The 15,674-nt window shown below is 38.9% G+C and overlaps 1 protein-coding gene across 4 annotated transcripts in view; it reads right to left on the bottom strand.

Annotated features, from left to right (window-relative positions):
• Nucleotides 1-15,674, bottom strand: part of PDE4B (phosphodiesterase 4B) — a 382,092-nt gene that overhangs the window by 18,959 nt on the left and 347,459 nt on the right. For all 4 annotated transcript variants that reach the window (XM_047788750.1, XM_047788751.1, XM_047788752.1 and 1 more), the window contains one exon: nucleotides 122-215. In XM_047788750.1, the coding sequence (XP_047644706.1) occupies nucleotides 122-215 (94 nt within the window). The remainder of the gene's footprint in view (nucleotides 1-121; nucleotides 216-15,674) is intronic.

Genomic DNA, 15,674 nt, shown 5'->3' on the forward strand with positions numbered 1-15,674 from the left:
TTGTTTTTCTATGATGTAACCCCCTTCCAAACTCACACAGGGATGGATGTTCCTGACAGGTTGCAGGAATTAATACTGAAACATTTCAGTTATGGAACAGGCTTCCCAGTGAAGAGCTTACCTAAGAAAGTATTTGAAATGTATTCAGACACCTGATTCCCCGAACGGCTCATTTCTGAGAGGTGTGTCAGCTCCCGGTTCAGCATTCTTTTGAACTGTTTATGAAAAACAAAAAGGTATTAAACACCTAAAAATGGCAAATTATCACTTTAGATGTGTCTAACTTTACTGTCTTAACAGTTAAGGCATTGAATGAGCAGATGCCATTAGATACTTGATACTATTTCAACAAAATACAATACCTCCTGAGAGTGAAATTATTCCAATGTCACCTTAGGAAAAAGAGGTTTTCTTAAGATTTTTTTTAGAATTAACTTTTGATTTCTTCTGAAGGTACAAACACAGGAAAAGGAATTTTCATAGAGATCATGCTAATTTCACTTGAAAATGTAACCACGTTTTAAAAAACATTTATTGGAAATCGACTCTAAAATATAATTTGAGTTAATAACCGATACAGTGATACAGTGATTAAATGTGAAAAGTTCAAGGGAAAGCAAAAGAAAAAAAGGAACAGCCTTTAAAAGTATATAGAGATGCATAAAAAGAATAGGATTAAAACATGGCAGGGGATTTAAATACAATGAAATAGAGCATGCCCTTTATTCCACAATAAGCACCCTCAGAAGGCTAAGGGATAACACAATTAAATCATTACAGAGATTTTCTACTTCACAGAAAACATACAGATGTAAATGTTCCACATTCTATCAGAGACACATAACAGAATCAAATTAACCCACCTTGATGTAACCCCAAGATACAGAGAATAAATAGTTTGCCTCAGGCATTTTGGAATTCCCTCTTTGCAACAATCCACAAATCTCTTTGAAAGAATTCACCGTTTCTGAGAGCGGTCCCACAAGGATGAGAAAACCTTGCAGATTCGGTGGTAAAAAAAATCAAACCTTATGAAAGACAAAGCCTTCAAAATTTAGGGCATTTCCTAATCCAAACAAAGCCCATTTCAGCACTCCCTTCTTGCAAGAAGCCTATGCTCCCTGCTTGCGTTCTTGGCAGAGAGAGTAATGAAATCTGGAATTGCACGAAGGCGCAAGAGCCTGTCCAAATGCATTCAGCTGGCTGGTTTGCAGCACTTATGAATTATGAATAGTCCTGGTGGCCGAAGGGGTTTCCACTCTAGATTAGTCCTGCTCAGCTGAACTCTGCAAGGAAGGAGCAATTCTTTCCTGAGGGGATGCCAGGCTGGGAAACACAGCCATCTTTTTTAAAGCAAAAGATTAAAATGGAGGAAGCCCCATGAATATTTAAGGAAATCTCAAGTCGGAACCCTCCCCCATTTCGTCTAGGTGTTCTTAACCCTCTCTCCTCTGCGGAGACCAGGACACTGCAGAGGCAGCTTCAGAGCTCAGCCACTCTCAGGCTTTCAAAGTGATGTGCATTTAATTCATTTATGCTCTAAACATTTAAAAAAGAAAACAGAAAAAATTAGAACTGTGGCCATTTTCAAACTAGGATTTCATTATACAAGAAATTTTTTTTTTAGCTAGCCTTTGGGGAGATTTTTTTTTTGCACACCAGCAGTGTGCCAGTGCCTTTAGATGTCTTTCACCATGCAACGAATGGGAGTAGAATCGACTTCGTTTGAAAAGTATTTTGCACACAGAATGCGATGTTCTACCCTCCATCAGCTCATTAATATGCACATGAGACTGCATTCGATAAATGAATTAAACACACTTAACCTTTTCATCTAGGATCTGGAGTGTGTTAGGAAATACAAGCTATCGTTTGCTGCATGAATGGAGAATTATTCAGGGTTATGAATGACTGTGCTGTTTTGGTATTGCAGTGTTGCATCTTCGAATTCATGTGCGAAATATTTGAGAGGTAAATTAATTTTTATTTTGTGCTAGCAATCTGGAGCATGTGGAGGGAGTCTTTCCTGTAGTGTCCCCTCTCTCTCTTTTGCTCTTGCTCTCTCGCTCTCGCCTTGTCACTTTAGAAAGATTACAGGAAAGAAGAACGTCTAAGACCAGAGCCCTGCAGTGGGATTCCCCACCCAGGCCCACCTCACTCTCCTCCTTCTCCCTCCTCAGTTACCCGACCCCCCCCCCCCCCCACCGCCTCCCAGGAGTTCAAGTACAGCAGCTAAAGAAAGAGCCAAGCACCATGGCAACAGCCCCCGCTCGCAATTGGCTCTCTTCCTGTGAGGCATTCCCCTTTCAAATGAGCATCCTGCACAGACAATGGCTTCACTTCAAGCAACCAGGCTCCCTTCATGCCACTGCCGGTGCCCAGGAAACCAGGCCTTTTGAGGTGAAGCCAGTGCACGTCAGTGTTGCCACCCTCTGGCTCAATGCTCTAAGCATTGTCCTCAAAGAGGCATGCACAACCATGCCTTCTGGAGAGCCCTGCTGTATGTGTGTGTCTTCTCATGATACGATATGTTAATAACAGTCCCCAGAAATCTCTGAATGAATCATCTCAGCTATAGTTTTACTTGTTGAACGTCTCTGCAATTTGAACTCCAGGTGAATCGAATACATTCTAAGTCCTTTATTTTTTGAGACAGAGCTGCTCGGTCATAAGAACCTCTCATTTTCAGTTCTCAAAAGACAGGCACTTACAACGCCTGAGAAGCTGGAAAAGACAGGTTTCTGGGCTCGGATGGATCAGCTGAAATTTGGCAAAGAAGCAAACTTTACTTGGAACATGGCAAAAAAAATATCTTGTAAAAAAACATAGAGACAGATGACTTCTTTAATTATGTCTCCGCACTAGACCGAGCCAAATATAACACTCAGGCAGTCATCCTCATTTTGATTGCTTTGGTCGCTTGGAAATGCTTAGGAAGATTTTGGAGGCTGTCAGGTTTGTACCAGTTGAATAATGCCATTTCATCTCACGTATTTGATAAATATTTATTGGACACCCCAAATGTGCCAGGCAAAGCATTGAGGCTATATCTGTAAAAAACAAACAAACAAAACCCCAAGCAAACAAAAACCACTTTCATGGTTTTCAACTGCTTTCATCCTAGTAAAATGAGTAGATATATTAAGGCGTGTTTGTTAACCACAACAGTTAACTGTCTGGGGAGGGCGGGGCCGATTTTTATAAGCCATATTTGCCCTTCAGCTCAGAATATAGAAATAGGTAGAAATTCAACCCTAAAAGGTTAGGAGAGGACAGACTTTGCTTCTTACTTTCTCGTTGGCACCTCCCACTGCCACAGGGCCCTGACAGAGAGGTGGCTCTAAGCTGCAGGGGTGAGAATAAACCAAGCTCCTACCTTTCCTGCATAGTTCACATTAGGGTCAGTGGACTCATGTAAGTAGTTAACAGGTGAAAATCACCTCCCACCTTCTCATGCCTAAGTTAGTTCTCCTAAGAGCCTTTTGCTAAGGGCATAGACGTGTTACCGAAACCCAAAGTCATCCTAAGGCAAGCAGAAAACACGCAACACGATAAAGTACGCAAATGGAGGTCACTCAGTGTCAGAAACTGACCCAGTCCTTTAAACATTGCTTAGCAACAGCCTTTGGTTTCCTTCTACCATAAGGGAGGGTCCAACCGCACTGACTAAGGCAATCATTGCTCTCATCAAAAAGCATTTATGAAGGGCCCACTTATATTGGGCTCTGTACAAACGAAGGCAGGCAGACGTGGCCTTGGGGGAGCACAGGGGGTATCTTTCATATTCTAATATTGCAGAGGCCAATTAGTATGATGAGGGCTGGCCTGTGTGATGAGACCCATCAAGGAATGGAATAGCTTGTGTTTGAGGTTAAGGCTGGGGAGACAGCTGGAGAACTTGGCTTAGTGGGGTTTTCAGGGTCTGATTCCCATATGGGAATGGTTTCTGTTTGAGCCAGAGGCAGCCACAATGTAGTAGATGAATCTAGACTTTCATTCCCGGCTCTTGATAAGAGATGACAGTCTGGTGAAGTCACCTTAGTTTTATATACAAAACGAGAGTGATGCATGATTTTCGGAGCTCAGCCTCTCAGCCCAAACTGGTCAAGATTCTCTGATAAATTTTATGGCAGCCTCTTACAGTCTTGACACACTAATTACCAGCAACCAAAATTTCCCAGAAAACACACCTCTCAACACTACTGGAAAAAAACAAAACAAAACAAAACAGAAAAACCCAAATCGGAAGTGCTTCAGCCCATAAGAATAAGTCACCAGCGAAGGAAAAGAACTAGTTACCATCCCTGCAGAGTGTTATATTCTAAGACCCTTGGAGTCTCCTTCTCAAGCTGGGTGTTCAGTCCAGATCAGAAGATAAAATAGCTCCTGAGGGACACTGTGGCCAGAATACTCACGACATTGAAAGGGAAGAGACATTGTTTACTTTATCAGATAAATGTGGTAGAGAAATCCACAAACAGGCGCACACTATTTCAAACATGAATGGGTCTCTACAACCTAAGGTACACAGATCCTCGTTTTCAGTTAAGAATCTGCCTTCACAAGAAAACCCTGTTAGAGCTCACCTAGAAATAATGTCCCCAGAGGGAATGGCCAAAGCCCCTTTTCAACACAGACAAGCAGAGTTTGTGAATGAACCCTTAGTAATACACATTCCCCCAATGCTTCCTGAAACTTATGCCCAGAACGCGATACATGAACACTGCCAGAAATTAGTTATTTTTTGAAAAGGGAAAAAGATATCATTCTCTATTTGAATGCTCAGATATTGTTTGCCCAGACTTCATCTTCTCTATAAAATCATATGTGAATTCTTTTGGGGAAAGGCTATCTTTAATAGCGGGAAGTTATTTAAAATGCATAGACTAGCAAATGCTGAAATTTAATTACACTTGATATAAACATTCTGTTTCACAGCTGCAGTTTTTCTTTAGCTTTAATACTGCATACAGAGAATATTTTCTTCTAAGCCAACTTCTCTTGAAGTGATGGAACACTTTATCATTTTTCTGTATTTCTCATCAGAGGATTGGTTTGGGCTTGGTGCAGAGATCCACAGGCTAGCTAGCAATTCTCTTGAAAAAGGAGTTCTTAGTTAAATTAATCACACAGGAAGGCTGGACCAGAATCAACTCAGAACTTCATCCCAGTTCTAAAAATTGATGAGTCTATTTTTCTAAGAGTTAATCCATCCAGGAGAGTAATAATACAAGGAGCTAGTTTCCAACACATGAAAGAGCTACTTTCAAGAAAGAGCTGAACTTGTTAGAGGGTGACTTGGAAATTACTTAAGAGTGCATCTTTCGTGATCAAAAATATTCTTCAGCCTATCAAAGACTAGATAAAGCAGGCCCTTTCCTGCTACCGATAACCTTAAGATGAGGTAAACAGGAGAAAAAAAAACGAAAAAACAAAACAAAAAAACGGTGCCCCAAAGAGGAAGACAGCCCCAGTAGTCACCCTTGTGGGTGGCCGTCTGCGCAGGAGCCCATCTGTGAGACAGGCGCCTCATTGTGTGAGATCTTCCTGTTTTTGCAGTATGAAACAACTGCCAAACTCATTAAAGTCACAATGACTTTATTAGGGACTGAATTTTGACTCATATTTTACACTTTGTTAGTCATAGCTTAATAAGAATTCCCGGGCATTAGGAAAGTGAAGGGGCTGAATATTCTTCCTTGAAATCACAGAATGCTAGTGGTAGTAGAAGGAAGTTGGACGGTGGTAGCTCAGTTTAGTGAGACGTGGAAGGAAGGGAGCTCATCCCTGGCTTGGCTCTGGCACTACTAACCAGATGTGTGATCTTGGGTTAAGATATATTAACTTCTTGGGGTTCTGTTTCTGGAGCTGCAAAATGGTGACCTTCTCAGGTTCCTTCTGATTTTAAAAAATTGCTTCTTCCCTACCCTGGGTTTCACATGGGAAGTTAACAAAGACCCAAAGAAGCGAAGAACCTGAATTCCTAAACACCTACACGTTCTTTGCAAAATCGGATTTCAACAACAGTAACAATAGCAAAGAGAATTTAGTGAGCTTTCTCTAAAACCCTTTATCAAACTCACAAGTTCCACAATTCTTAACATTTCAGGTTAGCTGACGATATGCATCTCATCTCTTGGCTCCTTTTCTGTCTTTCTCTATGACCTGTATCATCTGTGTGAAACTTGATGTCCAATTCCTTTAGTGACACGTTTGTCTTATTTGAGAGGCAAAGGAAATTGAACTGAGATGGTAATGTGGTTAAGGAAGGAATAACAGGCCATTGTCCATTAATATCTACTTAACTAGAGATTATATAGTTCCCCGATGGGCCATTCTAGCACCCAAGTTCTGCTATATTAATATCTAGAGCAAATCCCTGGTGCTCCAGGAAATATAGTTAGGTCATTCTTACTGTCCATTTGCCAAATCAGAAAGAAACACATCTAAATATATTAGAATTGAGTGATTCTCTTCTTAACTATCTAGTGATGTAATAATAATCCATAATAAAAGGGTAGGTATTGAAAAACAAGCCTGGACATCTCTGACATAATTCTGTAACAAAACATGGGCATTGATGATGAAACTAAAATAAATTCCTCTTGCTGGTTAGAAGACAAGTATCTGGGGAGTTCCCGTCGTGGCGCAGTGGTTAATGAATCCGACTAGGAACCATGAGGTTGCGGGTTCGGTCCCTGCCCTTGCTCAGTGGGTTAACAATCCGGCGTTGCCGTGAGCTGTGGTGTAGGTAGCAGACTGCGGTTCAGATCGCGCGTTGCTGTGGCTCTGGCGTAGGCCGGCAGCTATACCTCCGATTCGACCCCTAGCCTGGGAACCTCCATATGCCGCAGAAGCGGCCCAAAGACATAACAAAAAAAAAAAAAAAAGAAGACAAGTATCTGTTCAAGTGACATTTTAAAAGTCAAGGTAGGGATAAGTCATTCGTGCTTTCATACACAGAACTGAAAAAAAATCAAAAGAATTTGAATACAATTTTTTTTTTTTGGTCTTTTCTAGGGCTGCACCTGTAGCATATGGAGGTTCCCAGGCTAGGGGTCTAATCAGAGCTGTAGCCACCAGCCTCCACCAGAGCCACAGCAACGCAGGATCTGAGCCACGTCTGCGACCTACACCACAGCTCACGGCAATGTCAGATCCTTAAGCCACCGAGTGAGGCCAGGGATCAAACCCTCAACCTCATGGTTCCTAATTGGCTTCGTTATCCACTGCGCCATGACAAGAACTCCAAAAGGATTTAAATATAATTTTCAAAATAACTTCTCTACAGCTTGAGACCAGGCATTGAACAGCTCTCAAAATTATTAGTTGTTTCTTCTTATCTATCAATCTATGCTCTTTGCAGCTATCTGTTTTTCTTAGAATTTTGGAAAACTTTTCAAGAGGAGATATGGCATACATTGTTGGGATGCTAAAAAATGGACCTTTATTAACCCAAAGTAATTCCCATAAAAAATAGAGAGATTTCTCATGACCTAATATTCCCCTAATTCTGAGAGTTGCTACAGTGACAACAAAATAGATCAAAGACACTATAATTATTTATATCCAAAAACTTATATTTTCACTATGTATTTTAACTGTATATGCATATATACACATATACATATATATACACACACATATAGATATATGTACAAACCATGGCATATACATGTTTTCACACATGTAGGGTTGCTAGAATTTTTTTTTTTTTTTGGCTTTTTATGGCTACACCTGCAGCATATGGAAGTTTCCAGGTTAGAGGTCAAATCAGAGCTGCAGCTGCTGGCCTTTACCACAGCCACAGTGTGGGATCCGAGTCACATCTGCAACCTACACCAGAGCTCACACAGCAACCCACTGAGCGAAGCCAGGGATTGAACCTTCATCCTCAAGGATACTAGTCGCGTTTGTAACCTGCTAGGCCACAATGGGAACTCCTGTAGGGTTGCTAGATTTAGTAAATAAAAATTAGGACACCCAGTTAAATTTAAATTTCAAATAAACAACAAAGGTTTCTATTTAGTATAAATATGTCCCAGATACTACCTGTCCCAAATATCCCTTAAAGAGATTGGTTTTCAAAGTCATACACTCATAACATGTTAGGATTAGAGGTACTGTATATTTTCAGATAGTTTAAAATATTCAAACTTGTTCTTTTGGACAGAAATCTTTTTTTTTTTTTTCCCAGTGGGAATCACAGTAAAACCTGCACCTGTTACTGGAGCTTCACTATTTCACTTTATAGACTTGATCTTTCCCCTTTAATCTGGTCATTAATAGTAAGAGACCAAAAAAAAAAAAGGTATTTTGGCAGATTTGGGATGGTGACTTTATAATTAAGTACAGCAGAGGCTTTTTTTCAGCAAATAACAAAAATCAGTGCAGCAACTGAGAAAAATTGAGAAATTGGGGTACATTATCGAGTTATCCATTTAAGGTTTCCACAACTTCTGTGCATGATGGCTAATGTTTAACCTCCAGCTTCTAATGCCACTGCGAAGGCCATGGGATTTTATGAGATTTCCAAAGGAGGTGACCTGGGTTTCTTTTGAACAATTTCATAGCCAAAGGTTCTGCAACTTGTTACATTTTTAAAATTAGAAATCTTACCATGTATCAGACCCATGGCCCATTCAAGCTAGTGCCCTCTCCTGACTAGTAGAAAATAAGACCTATGCTTTGACTCAAAAGCAATGCCACAGAACAGGGAAATTATCCTCCAAACATTCTACTTTCTTTTCATAACCCATAAGGACTGGTCATGATTCTCTTTAAGAACTGATTTCCTATTTTATCTTATATCAGCTCCTGAGTTGTTTACAATCTTGCCTCAAATATTGCTTTATTAAAATTTCCAATACTTTGCAGCCATAAAAATCTACCATAGTTGACTTTTGAGATTACCATTCCACTCTTTTGAACACAATATGGGGCATTGTATTGTGTTTAATATCAATTATATTGATTTCAGCTAGTAAATTTCATATACTCCTTGAGATAAGACAACAGCATGCTTCAAAACCTGCCCTGGGAATTACTGCTTCTGGATTAGCAGTTTCCCAGGGCTGGGACAGCCCCGAGTCTGGAAATTTTCAAGATCAACTCTGTGGACTCTCAAATAAATAAAGAAAATCCCTGGGCTACAAAGAAATATCCTTTTCTTCCCTGAATGAATATATGTTATCTGTTTGGTATTTTGGTAACCAATATGTTAGAATTTGTACTTGCAAATTGGGAAGAATCTGCCACAGGTTAGAAATGCGAACATATTTTTAAACCATAAAGGATGAATACAGTAGTCTTAAGTCATTTCATACTAAAAAAAAGATAGTTATACTTGGTTTTGCATTTTGTTTTACCTATTATTAGCTACCAAAATTTAGAAGAGACAGATGGATGTTTTTTACAACAGTGCACCCCAAGAGGTACAGGTTTGTTGGGTACATGAAAAGCTGATAAAAGTAGTTTCAGAGTTGGATGCATAGGTTATATGTGGAGAAGAGGGGGTTCTGATTACAGGATGGCCTTAACAGTGGCTCTAACAGCATAAAGAAGACCCTAACAGTGGACCCAACATCATAACAACATGACATAGGATCAGCTGGGTCTCCAACTGAGTCTGGAAATAAAATCCTGTATTTTAATTTAGACTGAGAAACTTTGCAAGTTGTTGAGTTTCTTGAGACTAAGTTTTTTAGTCTTTAAAATGGAAGGTAAGAAACAATAAAATCCAGCTGTTGGTAATGTATGAGACCTTTGTAGAGTTTGTACTTAAAACTGAGTTTTGTCTCTGAATTTTATAAGGATTTGAACTCATGGTGTCTTTTTCATTTGGTTTGCATCTGGGTGGAGGTTTCAGTTGGCTCCTTGGCATCTAAACTCTTTTCTTTTCCTTGTTGACAGTAGCTTGTATAATTAACTAGAATATTCCTATGATAGGCTGCTGCAGGTATGATGCAGTGCTATGTCATATAGATTACGTGACACATGAGTTACTCATAGACATTCTGGCTTGCTGGTTGACATTTAGATTATTCACCAGTCTAAGGAGTGTAAACCAGAATTGCCAGAAAGCTGGTTGAAGCTCACCGCATGTAATTCAAAATGGCTTTATGTTAAAGTCATATCTTTAAAAAGTTTATTTGGAGATGTCCAGCTGTTTCGAATCTAGCATTTCATGATTCCATGACTTAGCCAATTTCCTCAAATTGAGAAGTTAGAACTCTTGAATGACCACAGATTGCCTGACATAAGGATAAATGCACCAAGTAAGCATTTTGCTCAGATTTTCACAGTTAAGGTCAATCCAGAAGCACATCTGAATTAAATGAATATGTGTCTTGGGTAGGGATGAGAGGAATACTTGCAGTATGTCAGGAATGAAAAATACAACCAAACAATGGCATAATGACTAAGCTGCTATGTTCCAGACACAATATGGAGAATGGCTGAGTTTTATACACAACATGTGTTCACAAATACGCTCCCAGCTGAGTGTGCAATAGGTATTCAGTCTCTGTAGAGTGTAGATTCCGATCCACAGGATGTAGACTTTTCAAGAGAAAGGTAAGCCGAAATACGCCAAGGTCAAACCAAACAACAACAACAACTTTGAAGAGTCACTGGGAACCAGATGGGGATTTTTCATTCAAAGCTAACAATTAGAAAAACTAGAATTAGTCATGGGAAGCACCTACATGTAGCATGTACAGTGCAACAGGAAACAGGGTTGCTGGGTTCTAATAGATTTGCCACTATATTATTAATAAAGGTGGTCCTTAACAAATTAAAATTGCTGAGGCTTCATGTCGTTGATCCAACAAATACATATGAGAGTGCCTACCACATAACTTGAGCTATCCTAAATGCTAGAACTCCGATCATGAACAAGGTACACACAACACATGTGACCAATAACTTTCCAATCTAAGGGAGGAAATGAGTAAAAGCCATGTTCTACTACAAAAACAACGACAACAACAAATCATACACTGGGACGACAAATTGTAAAACAAATAAGCTGCTGAGTTAGGATAATTAGAGAAGGTCTCTCCAAAGAGATAATATCTAAGCTGAGGAGGAAGGAGGTTTGGTTGAGCTCTAGTTTGAAAATTCTATGTTTTGTGAGCAAGTCATAGAAGAGTAAAATAAATTACCCTGCGGATTTCCCTTTTGCTGTTATTTTTAAATCATTTGACTTTGGAGCAAAGAGAAGAGATTTGATTCTAAGCATCACCACTTAGTGGCCGAAGGGCTTGGACACCTCAGCAATCTCTCCTGCATCTTGGTTTCACATTGACCACGGAAATATAAGGATACTCTCCTCTTGGTGAGCATCAGATGAGGTAACCCAGGTGAGAGTGCTGTGTAAGCAACAAGGCCACTTCACATAGGTTTCCTTATCATGCTACTTTGGATCCAGCAACACAAAAATAACAAACAACTACGTACTTAAAGACAGTGGCCCTGAAGGTAATGCTCTCTGCTGGTACTACAGGAAGCTTGGGGAGCAAATAAGCAGTAGTGAAGAAATGGGCCTTATAAATTTCTACACTGACCAAGAATAAATGTTCCCTCAGGCCAAACCATAGTACATGGGAACGTGTAGTCCTAGATCATGCAGTTAGATTTGCAAAATGTTCAAAAAAGAAAATCCCTCCTGAATTATTCCTTACTCACATCTCCTCCTCCTTTATTACCTTTATGAAAAAGAGCTCATTTTTTACTCGTTGTGACTCAGAATATTTATCTTAAAGAGAAAAGGAGAATCCATTTTTGCACAGCAGTTCATGTTTTTGTTTATTTTGGGGAAGAGTCTCCTATTTTAGGATTTATTAAGGGCTCTGAAAAGTCTTTTTTGAAAAGCAATACATGACCTTAGTCAGCTTGAAAATTTTACTATTTGCCTATGTAGCCTTCGACAATGACCTTACCTTAATACCTTGAATATACAAAAGATTAGCAGTGAAAGAGTGTTATTAATTATTGCAAGCAAAATAAAATGAATTATCTGAAATGAGATAACACTGATTTTCAAATGTATCAAAAATAATACTGGTAAATCTTGAGATGTTATCGGGGAAACTCCCATGCAATTGGTTAAGAAAGATGCAAATAAATGTTGTGCAACTAGATCTTGAGTGCGTTAAAATATAGCAGGGAAAAATTCAGTGGCAACTCATCCTGTCAAGAAACACAAGTAATGTACTGAACCTGGCCAAGAAAAATATATTCATTGCATCAATAAATGCAGATCTAGCTAAATCATTCTGACTCAATTACAGAATGGAGCCAGCAGTAGTGTTCACAATGGATATGGGCTGAGGCAGGAGGGTACTGGGCCCTTTCATCTTGGTGGATGGGTAGCACCTGGTCAGTTAAACTGACTCTTCTGGGCTATCTAGAGCAGGAGTTGGAGTCCATTTCATTAGTGACCTGTCAGAATGCCCCTAGCCTCTCAAAATCAAATGAGTGTGCAACAGCATACCAGAAATGCTTATTACCATTGGAAAGTCTAGGCCTGCTGCATGAACTTAAAGTTGTTGAAAATGCAAAAAAAAAAAAAAAAATCCATCTTTATATCATGGAGGCCCCACCAGTGAGGTCATGACCTGTCCTAGCATTGGTCAAAACTGGGATAAGCTATCAAAACTCCCCATGTCAACAAATTTCCTAAATGGCCAAATCAAGTAGAATGGTAGAGAGCTTTCTTAGATAAAAAAAAAAATGCAGGATCAACTATCACCAACTGACAAAAGCCTTCATTGGCTTTTTTACTTCACCCCTGATTGTTAAATAGAAATAGAGCTAGGCTTCCTTGATAATTTTTAGCCCAACTCTGTAAGCAAACATGGAGTCTCAAAACTTCAAAACAGAATTTCAGGATTCAAGAGCTTGTAACCTGGAGCAGACATAAATAAAATCCCAGACCATGAAAGTGTTAGCTATGATATTAACCAATAAGATAATGAAGAGGATAGTCTGTGAAAATCTGATCCAAGGAAGAGAAGCTAAGGCAAGGTTTCAAAAACAGAAATCCAAGAATTCCAGCAAACCAGGGTTAGATTCATAGTACAAGGTCTATGATATATTTGAGCTAAAAGAAGGTTTTCTAGGCAACAGAATACCAAAAGAGGGGTAAAGCCTACATATCTTCAGTCTAAAAAATGAAGTTATAAAACTCTTAGTGTCAAGCTATGTTTTCAACAGACCCTCTGATATTTGGAAAAGCAGAGGAAAATTTGGAAGCCCATTGTTGCAATCAACAGGAGCTACTAAAATTTTAGTCTGTTTTTTTCAACTCTATCAGTTCTTTTCTTATACTCAAATGTTTATCCTGGCTATTAAATAATCTCTTTCCTCCCTCCACACCCCTGCTGCCAGTGGACTCTCCTTTTATATATTTTACTCTTGAATTCAAGTCTTCTATATCTTAGTACAATGGCCAAAAAAAACTAAGCTTTCTAAGGCACCCAAGAGTTAGAACTTTTCATTTCCTACTTCATATGCAAGAAATTTTCTCTCCCTTTGTCTACTTCATAAGTAATGATTAGCAATGGGTAAATATCAAAAGAGCTAACGGTAGACTATATTTTAGGCATGGAATAATTTCCCTTAATAGACATTATCCAGTAGCCCCCTCTTATTGGCAGAGGATATGTTCCAAGACCCTCAGTGGATGCCTGAAACTGAAAATAGTACTGAACGCTACATATGCTATTCTTTCCTATACATTCATACATATGATTAAGCTTAACTTACAAATAAGGCAGAGTAAGAGATTAACAACAATAATTAATAATAAAATAGAACAATTATAACCATAAACTATATAAAAAGTTATGTGCATGCAGACTTTCTCTCTCAAAATGTCTTATACAAATTTAATGCCTTTTCTCGTCTCACTTAAGCACTTATCACACACTGTGGTCGTAAGTAACACCGTGCACCTGCAGCTTGAGGTGTGACAGAGAAACTGGCATAATTTTCTTCTTTTTCACAATTTCATAGTTAGAAGATTTGCTCTTACCCTAGATCGTGGCAACCTCAGCATGCGATTTCTTTTCTTTCCTTATTAAGTCCAGAACTTTGACCTTTTCACTTAAAAGAAGCATTTTATGACCTCTCTTTGGCATATCTGAATGGCCAGCATCAAAACTCCTGTGCTTTGGGGCCATTGTTATGTAACACATAAAATAAGAGTCCCAGTTACTGAGATACCAGGGCAGTTGATCTCATAACCCCACTGGTTACTAAGTGACGAATGAGTGGGTACGCTGGAGAAAGGGGTGAATCAGTTCCTCTGGGTTGGTGGAATGGGATGCTGTGTGATTTCATCACACCACTCAGAACAGCGCCCAATTTAAAGCTTATAAATTGTTTACTTCTGGAAATTTCCATTTAATAATTTTGGACCGCAGATGACCATGGGTTACTGAAACGGTGGAAAGAGAAACCGTAGATAAGGAGGGGACGCCTCTAACCAAGATGATCAGTTCTCCCCAAGCCTTTTTCCCTCCCCCACCCCCCGCCGCATCTCCTCACTTTAAGTAATTAGATTAATAGTTCAGAATTCACCAGTGTATTTACGGCAAAATATTTGCAACATCTGCTTAACTCAGACATCTACAAACACTAAAACTCATCTTAAGTTACCTAAACACAGAAAAATTTGTCTCTATCTGCTGCAAATGAGGTTTATTTGATTTTACATTTATTGTTTTACAAGGTATTACATTTATATTGTTTCTAAATATGCAGCTGCCAACACTGCTGAACCCGACTCCACCAAGATGTTGGTAACACAACTCAAAAATCCAGAAATCATATTTGAGTAGAGAGAGATTTGCATAATTTGGACCACTGGGTTGGAAACATTTTAGGATGCAGGGGCAGTTTCAACCTGAGAGCACTGTCGTCATTTCAACTTCTGAAGCTGACAATTCTGCTAAGGGCCAGAAAGAAATGAAAGCTTGACTATTTTTTTTTTTTTTTACCAGTTGTAAAAGCCTTCAATTTATCACCTTTGGTTTCAGAGAGAGGAAAGGGAGAAAGAGAAGGAAGTTAAGGGCAGTTTTACCAACCACAGGGTTTTTATTACTTAAAGTTTGGCGTTGGGATCAGTGGGAAAGCAAATAAGTATCAAAAGCCTTAAAATATTTGCCTATAATTCATTAATTCCATTTATGGTACTCAAACCTAAGAAAAGAATGAAGAAATAGGACATTATGTTCATTGAAAAAGTTGGAAAGAAATTATCTATACAGTATCACTTCAATTATATGAGGATGAAACTATTAATCTTGGTTGTCTTAATGAGTTTTTCCTAATGAAATATGTAAGTATATATGTATATTATGTTACTATTTATTAATTCATATATATATATAGTAATTCAGAAATTGAAACGGCAAAAAAGCAAAGAGAAGAAAAACAAAACAACCAGCACCAGGAGCATTTAAACTAACTCACTCCAACCCTTTCCTGCTAGATTTTGATCACAACATTTTCAAGAATACTAAATTAGTTCTCTTTACTTGAAGCGATTAAGACATGTGCAGCTTTTACTCAAGAAAGGAAATGAGGTTAAAAATCAATGCAAAATAAAGAGGAATGTCCCATGTCTTTCTTAAGCTTAATCAGCTTTTTGCTGATGATGAAGAGTA

The sequence above is a fragment of the Phacochoerus africanus genome, chromosome 8, assembly GCF_016906955.1.
Source record: "Phacochoerus africanus isolate WHEZ1 chromosome 8, ROS_Pafr_v1, whole genome shotgun sequence".
NCBI classification, from domain to species: Eukaryota; Metazoa; Chordata; class Mammalia; order Artiodactyla; family Suidae; genus Phacochoerus; species Phacochoerus africanus.